Source organism: Sarcophilus harrisii, chromosome 4 (assembly GCF_902635505.1).
Source record: "Sarcophilus harrisii chromosome 4, mSarHar1.11, whole genome shotgun sequence".
Lineage (NCBI taxonomy): Eukaryota > Metazoa > Chordata > Mammalia > Dasyuromorphia > Dasyuridae > Sarcophilus > Sarcophilus harrisii.
This window is the reverse complement of record NC_045429.1, coordinates 141,805,254-141,830,791: the sequence shown is the minus strand read 5'-3', so window position 1 is coordinate 141,830,791 and position 25,538 is coordinate 141,805,254. Positions and strand designations below refer to the sequence as shown.

General features: G+C 34.5%; 1 protein-coding gene across 1 annotated transcript in view; it reads left to right on the top strand.

Annotated features, from left to right (window-relative positions):
• The window catches only part of MTHFD1L (methylenetetrahydrofolate dehydrogenase (NADP+ dependent) 1 like), a 197,632-nt gene that overhangs the window by 83,385 nt on the left and 88,709 nt on the right, over nt 1-25,538 (top strand). The window contains exons 19-20 of the mRNA XM_031937629.1: nt 5,621-5,689; nt 13,082-13,193. Of these exons, the coding sequence (XP_031793489.1) occupies nt 5,621-5,689; nt 13,082-13,193 (181 nt within the window). The remainder of the gene's footprint in view (nt 1-5,620; nt 5,690-13,081; nt 13,194-25,538) is intronic.

Genomic DNA, 25,538 nt, shown 5'->3' with positions numbered 1-25,538 from the left:
CTCTTATCTACTTGCTTCTACCCTGTTGCCTCCAAATAGCCCAGATTTCCCCCATCCTTAAAAAACTTTCAATGAATCTAGCCATTACTTCATATTTATCTTTTATTTTATCTTCCCTTTCTTCACTAAATTTTGGGGGGGGGGGGACACAGGCTATTTATACTTTTACTTATTTATTATATTACATGTTATTTATCATATAAATATTATTTATACTTTTTGCCTTTTAGTTGTGTTTGTTATTCAGTCATGTCCACTTCCCCTGTGTCCCCATTTGGGTTTTTCTTGGCAGAGATCCTGGAGCGCTCTGCTATTTCTTTCTCCAGTTCATTTTGCAGAGGAGGAATCTGAGGCAAACAGGATTAAGGGTCTTACTCAGAGTCACACGGCCAATATGCAACTGAGGCCAAATTTGAAAATAGGAAGAGGAGTCTTCCTGACTCCCACCTCACTGTGCCACCTAGCTGCCCCTCCTTCAAAGTATCAGTGATCTATTATAAACTAATGCTAATGATCTCTTTCTGCAACCCTTCTTTGATGCTGCCAATCATTTTTTTCTCCTGGATTCTCTTGCTCAGTTTTTTGAATTCTACTCTCTCCTGATTCTCCTCCTTTCTATCTCTTTGTTATATGATCATCCAGGTCCCGGTCATTAACTGAATTTCCCACAAGGCTTTGCCCCACACCCTCTTATTTTCTCCCTTTATAGCATTTCACTTAATGATCTCATCAGCTCCCATAAACTGAATTATTATCTCAGTGCCAGTGATTCTCAAATCTACTTATCTATCCCTACCTTCTCTTGTGACACCAAGTTTTGTTTTTTGTTTTTTTTAAACTCCATTTACCTTGTACATCTTGTAAATATCTTAAATTTGACATATATCAAGACTAAACCCGTTATCTTCACCCCCCCCCAACCCTCACCTCTTCCAGACTTGCGTATACATTTGAGGGCCCCAACATCCTCCCAGGCCTGCCTCCCTCCCCATTCCCCCCCCCCAGGCTTGCTACTTCTAGGTACCATCTTTGACTCCTCAATATCATTCATCCCCCATATCCAGTCTCTTATCAAGGTCTATCAGTTGCACTTTGGTAGCATCTTTTTTACCTGTGCCCTCCTCTCCTCTGACAACACCACCACTTTATATAGGCCTTCATCCCTTCACATCTGAACTATTGCTGTAGCCTGCTGGTTAGTCTGCCTTTCAAATGTGTTTCCCCAGTTCAGTCCATTTCCATTTTCTCCTCCTCATTTCTACATTTTATAATCCCTTAATTCCTTTCAGTTTTCTATTCAAGCACTATCTCCTATATGAGATCTTTCCTAATTCTGCATAGGTATAGCTGTTTCTCTTCCCAATTATGTTAACTGGATCTACCTATCTATAATATTTTCTTGTGTGTACATATGTTATTTTCCACTAGTAGAATGTAACTTTGAAGACAGAACTGGCACATATTAGGCACATGATAAGTTCTTGTTTAATTCTTTGAAACTTGTCTTCTGAATAAACTTGAGGATTGTAGAAGTAAGTAGCTACTTGAGAAAAGGAGAAAGGGGGCTACCTTTAATCATTATATACATTTACCACAAATTGAGAGCAAAGATGGCTTTCTAGAAATAATCCCTGTTTTCACCCTGTGCAAATTGACTACCATTTATGGGTAAATAGCTCAGAATGAATGCTGAACTGAAGTGTTGCAATATAGCACAGTTATTTCTGCATTCTTCCCACCTGTCAGCATCAGACAGCAAAATGTGAGAGGAGTCCCCAATTATCTATCTTCACATTCACCTGCTTTCCTCAGGAGGATTTGGTGTGTTTAAAATATTAGTCTTTGTGTTAAAACAAAAGACAAGTGTAAATAGTCCAGTATTATTATGATCTCATTTTTTTTTTCAGCATCCTGGAAGGAAGGTGCTGTTATAATCACCTGTTTGCCTCATAAGAGAGGTGGGGATTTGCAGAGGTGGAAGTAAAAAGGGAGAGTGTTCCATGCATGGGGAGAGAGTTGGCAGAAGTGGGTTGCACTGTGATAAGGAAATATAGGCCAGCCAGAGATGAAGCAAATAAGACTGTAGTGGATGATGTTTACATATTAATGAGAGAATAAGTTGAGTGCTAAGAAATCAGTAAATGAAGATTCGGGTCCCAGAGGACACCAACGAGCAAAATCAACAATAACCATCTTGGTGGGTAGAATGCTAAAGTTGGTGTCAGAGACTGTTGCTTTGTGGAATAGTTTTCAGTTTGGTACTGCTAAGCCATTATCCTTTGTACAATTTTTTTCATTGATTTCTTCGATAATTTTGACTTTTGTTCTTCCAAATGAATGTTGGTTTTTTTTCTAGTTCTATAAAATAATGTTTTGGCAATTTGATTGGTATAGCAATGAAAAGGTAGACTCAAAAAAATAAAATAAAATAAACTTGGTATCAGAAAGTGTTGGGTTCAAATCCTCTCTCAGACAGATTGTAACTGTTGGACCTCAGGTACATCATTGGCAGCTCAGTGGTACAGTAGATTGAACACCTGATCTGGAATGAGGAAAACCTACATTCAGATGCATTATCAGACACTTAGTGGCTGTGATCTTAGGCAAATCACTTACTGCCTTTCCTTTTAATGAATAATAATAGTATCTATCATCCAGAGTTGTAGAGGACCAAATAAGATAATATTTGTAAAGTACTTAGCATAGTGCTTAGCACACAGTGGTATATAAATTCTATTTATTTATTTCTATTTCTAATTCTAACTCTAATTCTAATTATTTATGTTTCTTAGTTCTCAGATTATCTTGTCTTATTATTGTCATTCTCTTGGTTGAAATCTCCACAGTGAGGTTTTCATACAAAATTAAGGAGAGTTTTAAATAATGAAAGTTTCTTGCTTTCTATGACTAAAGAAGAAACACTCCTTCCAGGCAGCTCTTTGTTATGAATTCTAAGATATTGGACGTTAGAAAAAAATGACATTTACTAGAAGTGCACTAAGGACCACCGTAGCTAATGCTGGGAATTGTAGCCACAAAGGGCTTCATCCATTTCAGTAAGGTGGTATTTATGATATTTTGACTTCTATAAATTTTTAAGGAGCAGCATCAGATAAATGAGCATCTCATTACCTACCATCTTACTTGAGGTAGTCTATCCCATTGAACTGTTCTTCTTTATTAGTTTCCCCAGCTAATATTATACAGTTGTAGATTGCAAGCAGAAATGATTTGCAGGAAATAAAGCCATTACACTTCTTTTGCTCCTATCCTGTGAGGGAGACGGCATTATCAGCTTGAGATTTTTTTGTCTATAAACTTCAAGGGGACACCAGAGTATGGAATGTACTTGTCAAGTGAGAATGTTTTTTTCTTAATAAGTGTTATGTTGTAGAAGTCATAGAATTTGCTTATGTCACAAAAGGTTTTTTTTTATTTTTTTTAAGTATGAAAGTTTAAATGTTCTAATAAAAAAGGAAGATTCTACGATAAAATGGTTACCTGGCCATACCAAACCACTATTAATGGTTTAGAAAGCTACCATTAAAATTTTGTTTTTCTAATCAATCTGTTATGTAGTGTCAATCACAAAATTTTTTTAAGCACCTACTATGTGCCACACATTGTGCTAACTAACAGAATTATAAAGAAGGGTAAAAGACTATCTGTTCTCGGGGAGTTCACAGACTGATGGGGGAGACAATGGGCAAACAACTATGTAATAAATTGAAAAGACAGGAAATAATTGGTAGAAGACAGACACTAGAATTAAGACAATGGGAAAAGCTTCCTTTAAAAAGTAGGGTTTTAACTAGCACTTGAAGGAAACCAGTAGGAGGCAAAGATGACAAGCTTTCCAGAGATGAGGGCAGCCAATGAAAATACATGGAGTCCTTAGAGGAAGTGTCTTGTTCAAGGAACAGCAAGGAAGCCAGTGTTGGAAAATAAACTTTAGAAATCTCTTTAAATGAATAATCCCGTCTTTAGAGATAACAATTGGCATGGCATTCAGGTCGTTGCATTTGACAGAGATCCAATTTTTCTTTTTCATAATGGCCAGTAGAGGGATCCTTTGATCAAAGGGTATCTTTATTGGAAGTATATGGCTTAGATCATGCAAGGACAAAGAAATAAATTACACAAGTAGAGTGCTAACAGCAAAAGCTGTAAGAACACTGCATATATTCAGGACAATTGTCTTCCCAAATCCTTTGATGTCTTCTTGTCTTTTAAATAAAATTCAGATCCTCCAGCCAGAAAATGAACTGGCCCCCTATCATCTTTCCGGGTACTACTCTTACCTCTTCACACTGCACATAATGCCCACCATTCCTTGTAAGTAGTCAGTGCTTTTACTCCTGTCTACACCCTCTGTATAGACTTCCTGCCCCTTTGGAAGTCCTGCTCATTCTCAAGGTATAAGATCCATAATGAAACCTTTGGTGAGTTGCTCACCACTTCCACTACTCTATCCCACCATAAGAAGCGATCTTTTCTTTTTCTAACCTTCTTTAAGACATTGCCACTCTTTGATGGTCTTAATGTATACTATTCTGTAGTTAATTAATGTATAATTATATGTAAAAATAAAAATTAATATGTAATGCATATTTACTATAGAGTAGATCCTAAAGACAGGAAGACTTGGATTCAAGTCTTGCCTCTGATATATACTGGCTATGTGACATTGTCCAAGTTATTTAATTGCTCAGCATTCTAAACAACTCTCCCACTCTGAGTTGCAGGGAAAAGGCTAACTTGCATCAGTAAAAAGAGAGGTTTCTCACCAGGAAATTCCCTATACTAATGAAATCTCAGGTCCGATCTCTGCATTTTGTGTATACTATGTTTTCTTTGCTAGATTTTAAGCTCCTTAAGAATTAGAAACTGTGTCCTAATTATTATTTTATCTCCCATAGCATTGTCATGGTAGCATTTAACAGGAAGGAAGCATGCATTTAAGTACTTATTGGATCCAAGCCATTATCCTAAGCATGAAGAATGCAAAGATAAGCCAAAAAAAAAAAAAAAAGAAAAGAAAAGAAAAAGAAAATAATAGTCCTTGAAGAGTTCATATTTAATGGGAAAAGATAATATCCAAAAGAGAGCTGTAAAGTTGGAGGTTGAAACCTCCCAGTATAGGGGAATAGGGGAATAGTTTGGAAGGAGAGGAAAAGAATGAAGGCTGATTTGTACCCTGCCACAAGATAGTCTCCTATAAGAATTTACCAGTGGTATGTCTTAGAATAGGATGTTCCATGTTGAGAGAAGTCTGCAAGGATGATACTTCAGACCTCAGGCACTAAGGGAAGTTTCAGAATGAGAAAGCATGGTTTGGAAGTCTGGGAACCAGGAGCAGGATCAAGAGGGGAATGACGGATTGAATGAGTAACTGAGTTAGTGAATAAGTTATTTGTGTGGATCCTACTTAGAAAGCATGGCAGAGGGAAGGAGGGCTTGTTGGCTTTATTTAAAGAATGGTTAATTTAGATATATAATTGGAATTTGACTTTATATTTGTGTCTGCATACCCATTTTCAAGTGAGGATGGAAAGTTTAATACTTACATCTCATTGCAATAAAATAAGCATAAAAATTTGACATGTAATTTTTTTTTTAGGGAGTGACTGGAGCTTTGACTGTTTTGATGAAGGATGCAATTAAGCCAACTCTGATGCAGACTTTAGAGGTTGGTTGTGTTTTGTTTTTTTTATTGACTGATTTCACCTATTTCTTTACAATTTTCCTTAAAATTTACTTTCCTCCTTCTTATCCCTTTTCCTCCTTCTCCCACTGAATCTTAAGTATATCTTATATCTGCACTTACAGGTTTTCCCTGCAACCATTGTCAAAATACAACAGCCAGTTCTTTTCTGAGCTAAAGAAATGTAATCTGTCTCAAAGGCAGCCACCTTGGCAATGTTTCAGCTGATAAGAGGCTATTGACAGAAGTTAAAAATCAAATCAGGGGGCAACTTATACCTCAAGTGGTGATTAAAAGAAAGAGTTTATTTGCTTACAGTGCCAGTTTTATTTTTCAGCCCAATATAACTTGGAGATCTTGTTTTCCTAACTAAACTAGTAAGTAGAAAGTTGTGGAATGATGAAGTTTCCATCCAGTTTCAGTTTTATGGATTGTTTCTTTTTCTGAAGGGAATTAACCCTGAAGTTGTCCTAATTGAACCTAATCTTATATTTATTTCTTTTCTCTGATTTACCATGTAATTTTAAGTTACTACATAATTTTTAAATTGTGATATGATTGCAGTGTAATTTTTAATTAATTCAGACTACATTTGAGATTTGTGTGTGTGTCTGTATGTAGTGTAACTATTATGATTATACACACACACACACACACATATAAAACCATATATAACCATTATGGCTATCTATTACTATAGATCTAGGTTTATATAAAAGGATGAGAGTAGGATAAAGAATAGAGAGCTAGCCTCAGACTCAGGTCTATTTGGATTTAAGTCCTCTGACGTATACCATTTTCACAAATTTTTTGGTTCCTTTGTCAGTTCTCTAAGAAAAGCAATTGCTGATCTGGATCAGAAAGTATAGCAGAAACTCCCAAAGTTAATGAAATCACTAGTTTTTTGGGGGAGGAGCAAAGCATACTTTAATATTTCATTAGTAATAAATATATATATTTGTTAAATAGCTAAATAATAAAACTATTCACAGACCAGATGAGTATTTCTTAGACAACTCCTTGCAACACATGTAATTATCTCAAATTTGACAGGTATTATTATTAGTTAGGCGCTATTCTATTCTTTCACCTGTTTTCTGTCTGCCCATTGATAATAAGAATTAAATAATGTTTTTTAATACAACTTTATTTTTCCAAGTATATATATATATAATTTTCACCATTCATTTTTTCTAAGATTATGAGTTTCAACATTTTTTCTCCCTCTCTTCCTTACCTCCCTTCCATCCAAGACAGCACATAATCTGATATAGGTTATACATGTACAGTCATTAAATAATATTTTCATTATATCCTCATGATCATGTTGAGATCAAGGTCAGAAGCCTAGCATTTCACATCTTCATTTGAACAAACATTGATTAAATACTCACTATTTATAAGGCCCTGTGCTAGATAATGAGGAAGACCCATTGCTTGGATGAGACGAGCCTCCCCAGCCATCATGAAATAGATTGTGTAATTGAAGGAGAAGACCTGTAGACAGCTGAATAAAGTTTGCACTATTTCAGGAAGGTTCAAAACAAAATGTGTATGAGGTTCAGTGCTCTTGTTTTCTCTCTCCTTTCCTCTCCAGGCAGCTTTTTGTCTCTTCAGAGAGATGATTTAATTCATAGTTTCAGTTGATTAGCTATTTAATGGTCCAAATTACCCATCCCATTCAGGAAATTAGTCAAGTTACAAGTAGAAAAATCTCAATTATTCTTAATAAAATCAGAAATATTTAGCTTTCAAACTACAAGATATTCTGAAATGTTTTACTAAGAAGGTGGGCAATTCAAACAAGGTGAGCTTCAGATGAAATATTTTAAGGCTCAATGAACTCTACCATCCTTGTACTAAGTACAGTCAAGATTGGAAGGATTACCTTCATTGTATTTTCAGTCTAAAAGAAAGAATAACCTAATAATAATTTCACTTTTAAAATATGGTTTTGTGTGATTTTGAATGTACATGTCATATGTAACCTACCATTCTAGGACATTACAAAGTGCTACATTAACTATTAACATGCTTCTCTATCTGTTGACAAAAGAGGTCAAAGCTCTAGAGCATAAGAGAACTTAGAAGCTATCTAGCTTCTCTATCACATTTTACAAATAAATAAACCGGAGCTACCAGTGGTGAAATGATGTGTCCAAGGTCACACATCTGAAGTAGCATATGCCTCAGGTGTTCATTTCCAGGTGGAGTGTTCAATCTACAGCACTACACTATCTTTAGAGGGATTACAGATTTATGATGAGTAATATGCTCGTAAATTCTGAGAATCAATTGAATAAATAAATGGAGGGGGGAGCATTTATTAGTCACTTACTCTGTACCAAGCATCACACTGAAATTTGGGGATACAATTAGAAAAATCAAAGAGAATCCTTAACCTTAAAGAACTTACATGCCAGAAGGATGGACAAAGGGGAAGTCCTGCCTGCAAAGTAGTAGGAAGAATAATCTTTGCTCATGTTTACATAGGACTTTTGTGGTTGACATAATACTTTAAAACAATCCCATGAGGAAGGCCAAAAGGGGACTATTAGTCCTAAAGTGATTGTCACATAGCAACTGAGTATCAAATAGAGAACTTGACCCAGGAGCTCTTGATTGTAACTCTAGCATTGTTCCTACTTAACTATACTACTTCTCTATTAATCGCCCTTTGGTTCAGTCTTAGGACATTGTTCTAGATGACTTTTATTATGATGTATGTTCTAAATCCTTGGAAAGGGAACAAGCAACTGGAGTCTGGTTCATCATTACTCTGAAGTCCATCAGGCTGATTATTATGAGGTTTGTTCATCAGGTCATGAGATTAGATTTTCCTTTAGCTACTTCCTCAACCTACAAATATCCAAATAAAGATACTTATTTACACACATTAACTGTGGTAAGCACTGGGAATTAAATTTGTCTTTGGATTTTCAGAAAGCATACAGTCATTCTCTTATACATTTTAAGAAAATTCGAGTTCAAACAATGTTCTCATTTTCTTTTGGGCCTTAGAATATAGTCAGTAAATATTTACTGTATATCCACTAATTATCAAGTATTGTACTAAACAATGGGAGTAGAAAGAGTCAAAAAATTCATAGGCTAACGTATTTAGAAAAATACTGGCATAGAAGTTAAGGTCTCTATTCTGGACTCTGTGGTCACTTTGCTATTTTTTTTTTAAGACATTCAAATTAAGTGATCTTCTCAAGATCATATAGCTAATAAAGTGTCTGATGCTGAATTTGAAATTAGGTCCTCCTGACTAGAGCAGGTGCTCTATTCACTGTGCCATCTAACTGCCATTCACTTTGCTATTCTTCCCCCCATCCCGAGGCAATTGAGGTTAAGTGACTTGCCCAGGGTCACACAGCTAGAAAGGGTTAAATGTCTGAAATCAGATTTGAACTCAGGTCGTCCTGACTTCAGGACTGGTGCTTTATCCACTGTACCACCTAGCTCACTTTGTTATTCTTAAACCTTATATTTGCCACTTTTAAATTCCCTCAGTTCTCCACCTGATTCAGTGAGGGATTAGCTGGGCTCTAGGTTTTCTTTCAGTTGAATTAATCCATGATTCTTACTCCTTTTGCTTCTCGTATGAGGTGTACCAACAGCTAAAATGTATTGCTGTGTTTTGCCTTCATAAAATAGTTTACTAATAAGTCATTAATGTCTTTTTACTTGGAGAGCAAAAGAAACCATTTGAAATCAAAAATATATATATAGCATGGAAAAAATTGTGAAAATCCAGTTACCATATAAAGATATTTGGAGCCAATGGTAACTTTATAAGCTTAGTCCTTTAAACTGAGCTCTAGAAAATCTAAGTTACATGCCCAGGGTCTTATATCTAGTCATGGCAAAACCAGAACTTGAATCCAGAACTCCTATCAGTCTTACAGTTTCTGAATTATATACTATATTATAATAAACTATCCCCCTAGTTACCTGTGAATCCTGTTTTATTTAATGTGTTGCTGCTAGGTGGCGCCATAGTGCATAGAGTGCAGGGCCTGGAGTTTGGAACATTGATCTTTGTGAGTTCCATTTTACTTCCTAGCTTTGTGACCCTGGGCAAGTCATCTAATCGTGCCTACCTTGGGTTCCTCATCTGTAAAATCAACTGGAGAAAGAAGTGACAAACTACTCCAGTATCTTTGCCAAGAAAATTCCAAAAGAGGTCATAGAATCACATGTGACAAAAAAATGACCTATCAACAATTTTGTATATAAAAAATATTAGGACTAACATAGTGACCATGTGCCTCTAGAGTTATTTTCCAGCATTGGCAATTTGCAGTGATCTATCAATTCCTTGTCACTTGGTGTCTTTTATTTATAAGACACCACGTCTTATATTATCATAGTGTATTGTATTATATTGTGCTAATATTATATTATATTGCGTTATGTTATGTTATGTTATGTTATGTTATGTTATGTTATGTTATGTTATGTTATGTTATGTTATGTTATAAATGGTGGCGGGTTTAAATGTTCAGTCTTTGACCACAGTATAGCAGGTAAAGTCAACTGTCATTATTGAAAATGATTGAACTGATGATCTTGATCTAATAGTGAATTATCTGTTGTGGGCCAAAAAACTTTAAGATTGGGAAAGTTTCTTTTGTTTCCAAAGGCTTAAAAATATTTGCCTGCCTAGGAATGGAATTTAATAAAGCAAAGATTAATTTGGAGAACTTTTTTTTTTTTGATAGAGACAATGGTTGGGTTTTTTTTTTTTTTTCATAGCTTTTTATTTACAAGTTATATGCATGGGTAATTTTACAGCATTGACAAATTCCAAATCTTTTGTTCCAATTTTTCCCCTCCTTCCCCCCACCCCCTCCCCTAGATGGCAAGATGACCAGTAGATGTTAAATATATTAAAGTATAAATTAGATACACAATAAGTAAATCTCCCAGAGTTCTTTCTCTGGGCATAGCTGGTTCAGTTCATTACTGCTCCATTGGAACTGATTTGGTTCATCTCATTGCTGAGGATGGCCTGATCCATCAGAACTGGTCATCAATATAGTATTGTTGTTAAAGTATATAAATCTCCTGGCCTTGCTCGTTTCACTCAGCATCAGTTCATGTAAGTCTCTCCAGGCCTTTCTGAAATCATCCTGTTAGTCATTTCTTACAGAACAATAATATTCCATAATATTCATATACCAAAATTTATTCAGCCATTCTCCAACTGATGGACATCCACTCAGTTTCCAGTTTCTAGCCACTACAAAGAGGGCTGCCACACACATTCGTGTACATACAGGTCCCTTTCCCTTCTTTAAGATTTCTTCGGGATATAAGCCCAGCAGTAACACTGCTGGATCAAAGGGTATGCACAGTGTGATAACTTTTTGAGCATAGTAATTTGGAGAACTTTCTAGTCCCGGTAAGTTTTACATAAATGTAAATGACTTTATCAGTGCCTTATTGTTACATCCCCTGAGTAGGTTGGGAGGATGGGAAATAAACATTGAATTTAAAGGGCCATAATCCAGTGATGCTGATAACTTATATCATTCTCATTCTCAGCAATGATTTTTCTTTTGTTTTCTTCCGGCTTTTGTTCTGTTGTTTCATCATTGAAACATGTTCAGCAAAGAGCCTGTTGTGGTTCATGGGAATTTTCCATCTTTCCTACCCCTGTGGCCCCTACCTCTATGCTTGTTTTCCCACTGAGCTAATGAAAGGACAGCCTGTGTTTTCACAGATGGAGCCCCTGTTTTCATGTGTTCAGGCCCTGAATAGTGTTGGGTCAGCTTTGTCTAGGAGGATTTCATATAATAAAACCCCACTGTCTGTTTGAAGTGTAAGAATATATTAGCACAGATGAAATATAAATGTAATTATGATAAAAATGATGAGCTTAAAAGTACAATAAAGTCAAATTTGGCCCCTTGTGAGAATTCTTTTCTCTTTCCTTTACTAAGGATTAATAAAGCATTTAATAAATTATACTTTCTCTTATCTTTGATATCTCAGTAGTTAACAAATTTCCAGCATATGTAAGAGCCATCTTTTGGATTAAAATGTTCTGGAGGATTTAAATGAAATAAATAATTTCCAAGTAGCAAATCTAGTAGGAAAAGACCTTAACCTTAAAAGAAACTTGTGAACCACATACTTTAAAATGTTAGTTTCTATAGGTATTTTGGATTGATTTGGTAATTTAATTTGTTTTTGAACAAATTTTCTTGGAAATTAAACATCTACCTTTTTGGTACCCATGTTGAACTCATATTTGGAACTCATATAAAAGTTACTAGAAACAAGTTGTTTTTGTCCCTTGTGGCTTCATGTCTTCATCTATAAGGAAGGGAGATATCTAACTGGACAATTTTTATGGTTCTCTCATCTGTATTTTTATGATAAATGAATCAAAAAGCATTTATATGCTTACTGTGTTTTAGGTACCATGATAGTAATTGGGAAATAAAAACAAAAAAAGCAAATTTCATGAGTAAGTTCATTAAAAAAATTTTAAGTGTTTATGCAACAGAAGCAGAGTGCCATTTTCCCTCTGATCTTGCTTTATTCAAGTGTAATGAAGCAATTGCTCTTGAAATAACTCTAGAATATATTGTGTTGTCCCTCTTAGAGGCAACTAGATGACACAATGGATAGAATACTGGTCTTCGAGTCAGAAAGACCTGTTTTTTCAACGGTGAAATGAAGATAATAAAAGTATCAGAGTTTTGCTGAGAATCAAATGAAATAATTTTTGTAAATCTCTTAGCACAGTGCCTTGCACATAATAGATACTTATTAAATGCATGGTTCCTTTCTTCCTCTATTTTTATATCTTATTACCTCAAAAATAAGGCAAGTCTATTCTTCTATATTTATAAATTCTTCTAACTGTAACCCTTCTATTCATACAGTGGTATTCCAGTCATATTTCAAGGATGATGTAAAGAAGTCAGATTTCTTATGTTACCATTTATACTTCTATCATCCCTTTTTCAGATTCCTGATTCCCAATTGAGTGCCTTTAGTTTTTGTTGTAATTTGGATTAGACCTTTTTACAGACCTTTCTGGCTTTAAATATATCATCTGAAACTCCACCATCCTTTTTCTTTTTTTTACAATATATTTTAATACCCTCCCCCCCATTACATGTTAAAACAATTTTCTTAACATTTGTTTTATTTTTCAAAATTTTATTTTGAGTTCCAAATTTTATCCCTTCCTCCCCTCCTCTCTTCCTGAGACAGTAAGCAATCATATAGAGATACAATCAGATATTGCACAGAAACATTTCCATACTGGTCATTTTCCCACTGTTCTTTATGCTCAAAACTATTATACACTCTTATTCGTTGAATTTTACTTTATTTTTCTACTCTTGTTAGGGAACACCTGTGTTTGTTCATGCTGGTCCCTTCGCTAACATTGCTCATGGCAACTCTTCAGTATTGGCTGATAAAATTGCACTGAAACTGGTTGGTAAAGAAGGTTTTGTAGGTAAGTCATTTATCTTGCCCCAAGTGTGTGTGTATGTGTGTGTGTGTGTGTGTACATGTGCGTACACGTACTTTATTGTTGTACTACATGATTAAAAATGAGACAGATTTTCCATGCATAATAAGTTTGGAGGAGAAAATGTTAATCTTAATATTCACGAAAATCTTCCTCCCCATTAGAAATCTATACTTTTAATATTGTTATTTTTCATTCATTATAATTATTGGGAGTTCCAGTTGAATGGGACATGGAAACTTCATTATCATGTAAAACAACATGGGATTTCATATTTCCAAAAAAACAAATCTGTAGTATTGAATAGCTTGAAACTGAATTCAATTCTTTCTTTCCTATGGTCACAAGAAATTTTGAGATAGAGCTGGTGGTGGTAGTAGTAACAACAATAGTAGCAATAGCAGTAGAAATGCAGCTGCCAATATTTACATAGCACTTGAAGATTTTCATGGTGCTATTAAGTGCTGCAGAGGAGAGAATGCCAGGAAGCCTGGAGTCAGGAGAATTCAAATCTGTCCTCAAGACACTTAACTAGCGGTGTGACCACAGGCAGATCATTTAACCCTGTTTGCCTTATCAATTACTGGAATTTGAATCCTTATGTTATCAGTCTATTATTGCCATCCCATCTTCCCTTTCATCAGTCTCTCAGAGTTTCAATGGACAAGGGGTAAACATAGTTGGCTATGGTACCTCCTTTTCACTCGGGATTTCTGTTGTCTTCACCTGTTTCCTTTATCTCATGTCATAGCAAGCCATTTGGGAAATAGAAACATAGTTACCATTCTCAAAGAGATTTTCATAAAAATTAAAGGACTTTGTTATTTGTGTGATTTTTGCAAATGTCAATAAATGATTATTATTAGCTACATCAGCAAATGTTTTAGTAGTATTTTTCAGAAGTACTTTATAATGAACAGAGTACTTTGGGCTGTGGACCTGTGATTGATTGACTCCTTAGGTTCATAATTTTCCTAGAATAGGTTCAAATTTTCAGTTTTTAGTCTTGGTTATACAAAGGTCATTCATGGTCATTAGGACTGTTTTTTGAGAATCCCTCTTAGATACAATAATTAGATAGGACAGTTTAACAGTGTAGCTGAATCCCAAAACAACTAATTCAGTACAGTCAACCAACTGGTTCTAGATGGCACACAGATGTTAAGGATGGATCTTTATAATAGGGATGAATAAAGGGTAGTCCAATTGAAAAAAAATTCCTGTTCTACTTTTCAAAAGCCTATAATCCATTCATGTCATTTTTGTACTGGATCCATTCAGTAAAGAAACAGATTCTGATGTCTGAATGGACTACTCTGATTGTTCTATAGTAGTCATAGAACTAATTGTGTCTGGGTAATGTCAGACAATGAAAATTGAGCATTAAAATAAAGTGGTATAATTGGTCATTTAAACTCCTCAAACTTTAGACTTTATAGAAAGTAGATTTTTTTTTTATGCTGACAAGGTACTTAATGAAATAGGAATGTATTTTTTTTAACCTTTATACCCTCTAGTAAAGTATTCCCATCCTTTGTGTATTTCCTTCCTGGGTTTTTTTTTTATTATTATTATTAAAAATGCTTTTTCTGAAGATATTTAGGTGGTATCAAAAAGTATGTGCTGAATATACAGAACTATTTTTATAATGGCATATTGTCTATTCATTGAAACATGTAAGCATCTGTGCTTTGTTAAAACATGAATATTGATATTATTTCAGAGAATGTTTTGAAGATATAACTTAGACTTTTATTCTTATTGAAGAAACCAACAGTAATAAAGTCCTGACACTGGAATGCTTAGTACCTGAAATGACCAAAGCCTAAAAAAAAGTAAATCCTTCTTTTATTATCAAGGCCATATGAATTAAAGATAGCAGTGGAAAGATAAATGAGTTTATTTTAAATGAAAATGCCAGTGTTACTCTTTTTTTGTGGAATAACAACTTGCATGAGGAGTGCACAAATGATATTCTTCTCTGGCAGAAAAGCATCGTACTTAAATGATCCAATGTGAGTACCACCAAATATACTTAAATGAGGAAAAACCAGTTTTAATGTTCATCCTTAGAGCATGCTTCTCTCCAAATTGCTCCAGAAGATTACTTTGGACTCATCTCCCCTCTGTTATAAGAACATTCAGGCTTATTTGTATTGAGGTTAAATTTTTAGATCTAGTTGTCTAGCCCATCTCAGATGATTCAACTTGCCCTCTATTTTCGTGCTACAATATCCAGATGAAACTCTTCTTGCACTGCAAATTTATATATCTAAAGCCTTCAAAAGGACCTATATGCCAGAGACTTATATTGCATTCATGGGTGGCATTTGGGTTCCTACTGAAACTGATTTTTGATGTTAAAAGTAGTCCAGCTTAATTGGAGTTATGATCTAGCCGCACTTTAGAAAAGCATCATGTCTGATCATTTGAGTCTTTTTTGAACAATTCAAAAAAGTTCACAAATGCCATTGTGATCATATTCTTTAGACAACCTTAAAGCGGTAGAAGATGGTGGTTTTTTGCCCCGGGGGGGGGGGGGAGGATACTGACTCTAGCAAGAAGAGTTTTCTTTCTGTTGTTAGTTTTGCTGATGTACACTTAGACCTTTAGTACTATGTGACACATTGATGATACACATTGGCTAGGAACATTGTGTCTTGTCTGCATTAATTATTCTAGTATAATGGAATCAATACTCCATTTAGGCCAACAGTAAGCAGAAATGTTCTCAATTAATTAGACAGTTTTCTCAGACTGAAATAAAAGTTTTCATGACCATTATTTTAAAGTGCTGTGGTCATTCCAAGGACTCTCTGTTTCTCTATCCAGTCAGCAGTCCACATATTTATTGCTACAGAGCATATATCTTTGGCATCAAACCCTAATCGTGCTTTATGAAAAAAGCTGAGTTGAGTTTTTAGTAATTGTTTCTACACTGACTCTCATGTATATCTCTCTCTCTTGTTCTTTGTAAGCTTTGTACTTGAAATCTGTTCCTTTTTCTTTGTCCCTTTGAAATTTTTTTATTTTTTTAACTTTACTTGAGGATTTTTGTTTTTGTTTTGCTTCATGCTAATTTCATTTCGCAAATCAAGCACTTGAATTCATTCTCTTTCGAGTTCTCTGTGCATTTTCCAGCTGATAGATCTTATTTAGCTTATCATCTGAGTTTTATTATTGCTGTCATCATAAAAAAAAAAATACCCATTCAGCATCCAGTGATATGAGCCAGAGGGCTCCTTGCTAATCAAAGATCACAGTAATGGTCCTTGCCTACATACACATACATAAGTTAAGAGTAGATGCAAAACAAACAAACAAACAAAAAAAAAAAAACCCTAGTATTTAATTTGATAATGAAATTCTTAAGTAGTGGTAAATTTTATGAATTTGAGTTAGAGTAGACATCAGCAAGGGTTATCATGGGAATTGGAGAGCAGATCAAGCAGGATTCATCCAAACTCACATATCCTGGTGCAGTAAAAATATTTGTAAACAGAAAATCTGAACTCAACTCGTGGCTCTACCACTTTAATTTAACAGCTAAACAAATTGCTTTTTTTGAAATACTTACATGCAAGGCAATATGCTAGACACTAGTAAAACATAAAAACAATGAAAGAAACTGCCTGCCCAGATGGAGTTTGCATTCTTCTGTGAGAATGCTAGATATACAGAAGCAAATAAATGCAAAGTATATACAAAGTAATTTCAAAAAGTTTTCCTCTTGATGAAGATTAATAAATCAGGAAGATCAGAAGAAGCTTTGTGTAGGAGGTGACATGTTACTCATAGCTTGGAAGCCCCTCATATTCTCTGAGACAAAGGGAAGGATAGGGTAGCCTATTCCAGACACAGGCAATAACTCTGTGACTGTAAATTTTCTGCATTTTAAGTTTTTTTCATCTGTTTAAAAAAAAGAAAAGGAAGGTAGCAGTGGGGTGGAAAGATTGGACTAATATTTTTTTAAAGCCCCCTTTCAGTTCCAAAGCTGACACTACAATGTTTGATCTCAATGTTGTCTGTTTTCAGTGTGTATACACACACACACACACACACACACACACACTCTCACTCTGAATGTATACATATAGTTATAGATATGTATATAGATATGTACTGAATATATATGCTAAATATATTTATATACCCACACACATATATTTGCTGTCTGCAATAGGCTCTTTTTGCTTATTTGATGGTTACCCTGCTAATATAGAACCTGAGAAATTTATGATGAGTTCTGTTTAGCTGTATTGTTATCATGAATAATTGTTTATTACCATAGTAAATATCTTATAAACATTAAGTAGCATATTCTAAAATATAAAGCTATTAATAATTAATATTAAAAACAGCTGGAATTTACATAGAGCTTTAAGGTTTCAAAAATACTTTATATACATAATATGATTTCATTCTTAGAAAAGCCCTCTGAGATAGATACAGAAACTGAGAACCCAAGAGATTAATTGATTTGCTGTGATTATAGAACATAGATCAAATATTATTTGAAGCCAAATGTCTCCTGATTCTAAGCCCAAAGGGTTTTCTCCCTTCTAAAGTGAAGTTTTATTTCCATGCTAAAAGTATATCTCTCAAATAAATGTGAAATTTTAGGTGTTATTCCAGAGATTCTCCTTTTCTTTCACTACTCTGCTTGGATTTTGAACTACTTAGTTCTGCTTTCCTGAATTTTTTTATTACCACTTATAGTTCCCCTGTTTTTTCTCCATTTGTTTTTTAATCCCTCTGAAATCTTTAATGTTATACAAAAACGTTCCTTTAGTGTGAGGAAGTCAGACCAAAATAAACATTCCTATTGTTTTATGCTCCCTGAAAAGACTAAGTCTAAAATAACTGTCTAAAATAATCATCAAGCTATCTTCTCTGTAATTCACTCCACCCTCACTTCTCTCTCCCTTTCCAGAGTTTTTCAAATGCAGATCTCTGCCTATACCTCATTTTTGTTTTATGTAATTCCAAATTGCTTCCTTGGTAGTTTTATTAGTAATTAAATAAAAATAGTAGATGAAAAGGTATTAGAAGAACCTGGCTGAAGATCATATGCTCCATTCAGGAAATAAAACACCTAATGTTAGTAATAATTTTTTTCACTCTATACACAGGGAAACATAAAGAAGGAATTTGCTTTTCCCCACCAGTCTTGATTTCTTTAGAGATACTTATATTGACCTTTGAAATTTATCCATTATAAGCCTATTCTCATTTCCTCTTGGTTTGTTCCCGAGTTATTCACAAGACTCGGCCTGCTTTTTGGTTTCTCTGAATGCTGTTTTGTAAATAGCATCTTTTCTCATCTGTCATTTCATGGTTCTCCCTTTGGATATAGACAGTTCAGAAAATTGTCATCTTTATTGTAACTGCTTTACACATTATAGATACCTAGTAAATAAATAAATCTAATTCAGTGAAGCTTTTTAGAAATGCTAATATCTTGCATCTACACAGAGTTCTGCATTTTTTCAACATTTTTTCTCACTTAATTCTTATAATAATCTTATAAAATAGAGAAGAGAGATAGCATCATGTTCATCTTATAGAAAAGGATTCTAAAAGCTCATAGAACTTAAGTGATGGAGGATTGTAAGATCAGAGATTCAAAGGTGGAAGGAAAGTCATCTAGTAGAACCCTCCTCACACTGCAGGTCCAGCTGTATTCTCTCAATTCCCATGATGAGAAATTAACCAGGGACTAGAGCAAGATTTTCAAATTGTACTCCAGTGTTGCCTCATGGATTCTGCTTTCTGATACATGGACATGATAGATCTTCAGATCCCAGCTCCAAGAAGTAACAAAGGAACCTTAAATTTAAAAATAATCCAGCAACAGTCCAGCATACCTCAGTTGATATAAGTTAATGGGTGAAGAGACTCCTTTCACTTGTTCTGTCTCAGGGAATAAACAGGTATTGGGACTGATTTGAATTATTCTCTGCAGGTTTATAACACTAGGATCTGTATAATTATTAGATAATTTTTGTATATCAAGAGAGATGCAGAATTTGAGATTTGAAAGGGAATTTATAACCCTACACAAAAGGAATGTCCACTAAAACATACCAGAGAAGTGGTCCTCTACCTCTGCTTAAAAACATTTAAGAATTATCACTCAACAGAGACCATTTCACTTTTGATATCTCCTGCCATCAGGAGGTTTTCTTGACTTCAATTTTAAATTGGTCTCATTAAAGCTTTCACCTCTTGCTCCTTGTTCTCTCCTCTGGAGTCAATCTGAACAAATACAATTCCCCAGTCCACATGATAAATCTTCAGATATTTGAAGATGATTATCAGTATCTTTCTTCTTGATCTTTCCCATATCTTCCCTTCTCCAGAATAAAATGTCCAGTTCCTTTAACTGAATGTTTATATGGCATGGACTCTGTGCCCTTTATTATCCAAGTTACTTAACTCTGTCCATTTTTCAGGATATCAGTATCCTTAAACCATATCGCCAGAACTGAACACAATACCTCAGATAAGTTCTGATCAGAATATTGTACACTGGAACTGACACCCTTTTCTGTAAGCTTTCTCTTTCTTAACACTATCCCAAATCACACTAGCCTTTTTGTTCCCCATGACTTTCTTCCCAAAGAGTAATTCCTTTGATGGATTAATCGTCAATAAATATCAAAATGTTTTGGAACTTTTCATTGAAATCCAGGTCCTGTTCTGTGATTTCATTAGTATAGGAAGGCTTTAATATAGAACCATCTTGCTCTGCCTCCATCAATGTAGATTGGCTACAAGAACAGTTGCCTGGCATAAGATAGCCCTCAATAAATGCTTCTTACATTGAAGATTATTTCATTAGTATTATTGGCCAGATTTCAGACATTAGGATTTCCCTTGAAAAAGGATATTTAGGAATAATCTTTTATTGACAACAGGATTACACTTCTGAAAATCTTACAAACCCTTTTCATTTTTGTTTATTTGGTAGGGTGTTTGCAGACTTAATGTCATTGTGAACATCTTCCTTTTACATTCATCCATCATTAATCCATTTAGTCAAGCTAAAATTTTGGCCACTTTTCATGAAAAATTGGTTCACTAATCAGATTTCATTCTAATGAAATAGATTGAATTAGTCAGATATTTATCATGTCTGCTATGTTCAAGTCACTGTGCTGTTTGACATCTAAGAATTTTCATGTTTTATAACATGTTTTTCAATTTCTGTTCTAAAACCCTGGAACCTTTTTATTACAGAGTGTCCTAAAAATCTGATTGAAGTCTTTAAAAATGCATTCATTGAATTGGGTTAGTTCATTTGACAAGAAAATAGGGATTCAGGGGCAGCTAGATGGCTATGGGGATAGAGTAATAGCCATGGAGTCAAGAGGACCTGAGTTCAAATACAGCCTCCGACATGTAACACTTCCTAACTGTATGACCCTGGGCAAGTCACTTAACCCCAATTACCTCTTCAGGGGGGAAAAAAGCGAAAGTAAAAGAAAAGAAAATAGAGATTCAACTGCTACTTATTGTGTTTATAATATGAGGTGAAATAAAGGTATTTGGTAAATTAAGACCTTAATTATTCAAGTTAAGTTTGGTAAAATTCCTGATTTGACTTTGGTTTAGTAAAAAACAAAAATCAGATAGCCAGATACTCTGCTGAATTGTTTTTAAGGGAAAAATGCATGATAGTATCTGTCATTCTCTCTGGCTTCCTTTAAGTCCCAACTGAAATACTACCTTCAGCAGGAAGCAACCTCAGAGCCTCCTAATTCCAGTGTTTTCCCTCGTTAATTATTTCCTATTTTCCTATTATATACCTTGCTTTGTATATATTTGTTTTCTTGCTGTCTCCTCCATTAGCTTGTAAGAGCTTTGGGAGCAGGGACTGTTTTTCTGCCTTATTGCATCCTTGGCACTTAACATAATGCTTGACACCTGCTATTGCTGCTGTTGTTTCAATCATGTCCAACTCTAGGTGACCCTGTAGACATCCTTTGGTTTTTCTTGGCAAAGATAATGGAGTGGTTTGCCATTCAAATGTGCTTTATTTACAATGCTTAAGAAGTGTTTGTTGAATGACCCTTTGTGAATCTCCTTTCCAAGTCTAGTTTAGCCCCTGTGAAAAAATCTTTTAGATTCAGCATGATAAATTGCACTGTAAGAGTTCAGATATCATAGGATGTTAAAATACATTGTAGTGTGAACAAGAGAATTAAAATTCTTACCAAAATTTTATGTTGTTGATCTTAGGCCCGATGTAAACAATCTAGTATAAATTTTGGCCCTTAGATGAGATTCTCATATCATAGTCATCAAAACTTAAGATTTACTCTAAATATAAAATCCTCAACTAGAAATAAACTGATTTAAGCTGTATGATTATCAGTCAAAGCTCTTACTAAGGTAAATATATCGAAGTATCAGTTAAGTGATTCAACTAGTATAAAGGATATTTGATTTTAAAGGCCCAAATGTTCATAGATTATAACAAAATGGTATATAACATTCGCTGGTAAACCACTCCACAAATTTGTAAGTGTATAGTGTGTACTCAGTAACTAACATCCCTTAGACTTTTTTCTGGTTATAAAAAACTTTGAAATTCCACTCTTACCCTCATTCCTAGTAGTCTGTCTTTCCCAAATAAGGAGCTACATACAGCTTCATGTTTTAGTCAAGATTTCTTTTGGCACCAACAGAATGGATGATAAGTTAAATATGTGTGTAGAATTCAAGGGCCCATATGTTTTTACTTTTTCTTTTAATGCCATGGCAAAAATTCTATGCATTGTTCCTCTTAAAGTTTAGATTTCTTAATTCCCCCTACACTATCTTCCAGTCTTCAGAAAGAAATGCAAATGAACACACAGTACCCTAACATATAATCTTTAACAAATTTCTGCTTTTTGTTTTTTACCATGAATTTTAATTTCTAGAAAAAGGACTCTTATAGGCACAATGAAAAACATCTGCATTACAAAGCAATACTGGACTTGGTAGCTGCTGTAATGCCTGTTTTCCAGCCCCTGGCCCGCTATCCCCCTAGGAAGACACCAGTTGATTACAATTGGACAGGACTTAAGTTGTATTTGCTTTCATGATAATACTGAAATCTGGCCCTTTATGGAAAGTTGGATGATTTCACTCAGAGTCCTCAAGGACAAGAACTAATGTTCCATATTTTAGGATCATTCTATAGATTTAGGGCAGCAAAGGTGGTACAAAAATAAGAGTACTAGGTTTGCAATCAGGAACACATCTCCTTGAATTCAAATTTGACCTCTTAGCTAGGAGATCTTGGACAAGTCAGTTAACCCTGTTTGCCTTAGTTCCTCAAATGTAAAATGACCTGGAAAAAGAAATGGCAAACCAGTTCAATATCTTTGCCAAGAAAACTCCTAATGGGATCACAAGAAGTCAGATATGACTAAAGACCCAATAATTCAGCCACAACAAATAGATTTAGAGCTTAAAGAGATTTGATGCTAAAAAAAATTTTTTACTAAAAGATATGTTTCTGAAAAATGATATAAAATTTTCTTACAGCTAATCCTATGTTACACATACTACCCTGGCTCTCCATTTAAAAAAAACATCATGGGGCAGCTAGGTAGTACAGTGGCTAGAGCCCTGAAGTCAGGAGAACCTGAGTTCAAATCTGACCTCAGACACTTAATACTTCCTAAATGTGTGTCCCTGGGCAAGTCACTTAACCCAAATTGCCTCGGGGGGGGGGACCCCCAAAATTTGTTTTTTAAAACTCCAAGAAAATATTTTAAAAGTCTTTATTAAGTACCATGTTCTATACTTGAGAATACAAAGACAAAATAAAAAAAAGAAAATACTGCTTCTTCCCTCAAGAAGCTAATGTAAAAATGAAGGAGGGGGAGGGGATTATGTCTCCAAAACCTATGTAAAATCAATAAAAATGATTTGCAGTAGGCAGTGGCGCTTATGCAGAGTCTTTAAAAAACCTGAACTTCAAGAGGCAAAGGTATAAGCATAGGTGAATTGATCATTGAAACTCATTGAGGGAGAAAGTAGGAAGGAACTTTATACAAAAGAGATTACATACATTTCTTTCTTTTCATTCGTAAACAAAGCATATGAAAAATATATTTATCTTTTCTGAATAGAATTCTGTGAGTTCAAATCCTGGAACTAAATGCCATTTATCTGATCTTGAGCCAGTCACTTACCTCTGATCGTCAGTTTCCCAAGCTATAAAATTTAGAATGTTGAATCTAGACCCTCAAGGCCCCTTCTAATAATAAATCTATAGAATAGTCCTGCAGTTAAGAACAAAAGTTACCATGCTGTTTAATAATATAGAGACATGTTGCCAGCCCTTCCCCCCCCCAAAAAAAATTGTTGTTTAAGCTAATGTAAAATTGCTTTATTTTGTGAGTTTTTTGACTTTTTTCTGGTTTCATTTTTCTTCCCATTATTCTTTCTCTTATCAGTTTTCCTACCCAAATGTGTTACTTCTGTTTAATTGCCCATGACAAAACTAGATAACCAAGTTTGTCAGAATTGTGTAAATAGATCCTCTGTAAGGTCCTAAGGGACTCTCCCACGAGGGAAGTGAAATATTAGATTTTCAGTTAACTTATTTGGTATATGAAGCTGAAGATGATATTGATCTATTTCATTGGGAACTTGAGAGAACACTTTTAAAATAAAAGTGCTGTTTAGGGCTCATAGTGTTAATGGCAACTGTATTTAGTCAAATACTTTTCTTTGATCAAAGGGCCATCATTGTCACTGAATAAGACTTCGTGTCCTTAAAAATATAACAAATTATTTTAACTACACTCGAGAATTTTTTTTTTTTTTTTTTTTTTTTTTTGTAGAATGTTTCTTTTTTTTTTTTTTTAAATTTAATAGCCTTTTATTTATAGGATATATGCATGGGTAACTTTACAGCATTAACAATTGCCAAACCTCTTGTTCCAATTTTCACCTCTTACCCCCCATCCCCCCCCAGATGGCAGGATGACCAGTAGATGTTAAGTACATTAAAATATAAATTAGATACACAATAAGTATACATGACCAAAACGTTATTTTGCTGTATAAAAGAATCAGACTCTGAAATATTGTACAATTAGCTTGTGAAGGAAATCAAAATGCAGGTGGGCATAAATATAGGGATTGGGAATTCAATGTAATGGTTTTTAGTCATCTCCCAGAGTTCTTTTTCTGGGCACAGCTGGTTCAGTTCATTACTGCTCCATTGGAAATGATTTGGTTGATCTCGTTGCTGAGGATGGACAGGTCCATCAGAACTGGTCATCATATAGTATTGTTGTTGAAGTATATAATGATCTCCTGGTCCTGCTCATTTCACTCAGCATCAGTTCGTGTAAGTCTCTCCAGGCCTTTCTGAAATCATCCTGTTGGTCATTTCTTACAGAACAGTAATATTCCATAATATTCCTATACCACAATTTATTCAGCCATTCTCCAACTGATGGACATCCATTCAGTTTCCAGTTTCTAGCTACTACAAAAAGGGCTGCCACAAACATTCGTGCACATATACAGGTCCCTTTCCCTTCTTTATAATCTCTTTTGGATATAATCCCAGTATACACTCGAGAATTTTCAACATGCTTCATCTTTTTTTTTTTAAAAAAAAGAAAACTATAATGTAGTCTTGTATTTCTGTTCTCTAATGCTTGTATCTATAATAATCTTTTTGATAATTTTAGAGCCAGCTAGTTGAACTTTTAGATAGTTAATATTTTAGGAAGATTTATTTTAAACAAAACTAAAATCTTCTCTTTGTAATCTTTACATGTTACCCTTGGTTCTGCCTTTTAGGACAAACCAACCAAAATCTAATATATTTTTTTTTAATTATAGTTTTCTGGAGTAGTCCCTGTTAAAAAAAAAAAAAAAGTTTATAGCATGCTGAGTTTTATATATCATGTCTCTAATTCTTTTAGCCATTCTTTATATGGTGTAATCCCCATAATGTCCACCATTATCATCAGCTTCCTTAGTTCCCATTACTTCTCCTTGTTAATTATAATATCCCAGTTACACTAATAATGGCACAGAATCCTTTAGTTGTGATCTAATCCAAGCATAATACAAGACTCATCTCTTGCGTTCTGGACACTCTTAGACTCTTCATACAGTCTGCATTGTTTCAGAGATAAGGTGCTTAATTAGGTTAGACCTCTAATATGCAGTTCTTAGACTTCTTGATATGTTACCCGAGTATTTTCTTACCTACCTCCAAAACACTTCCAGAAGATTACTGGGCAAAAATAAAAGCTTGCAAAAAAACAAACGAACAACTACCATAAGTCATTGGTATCTATTTTA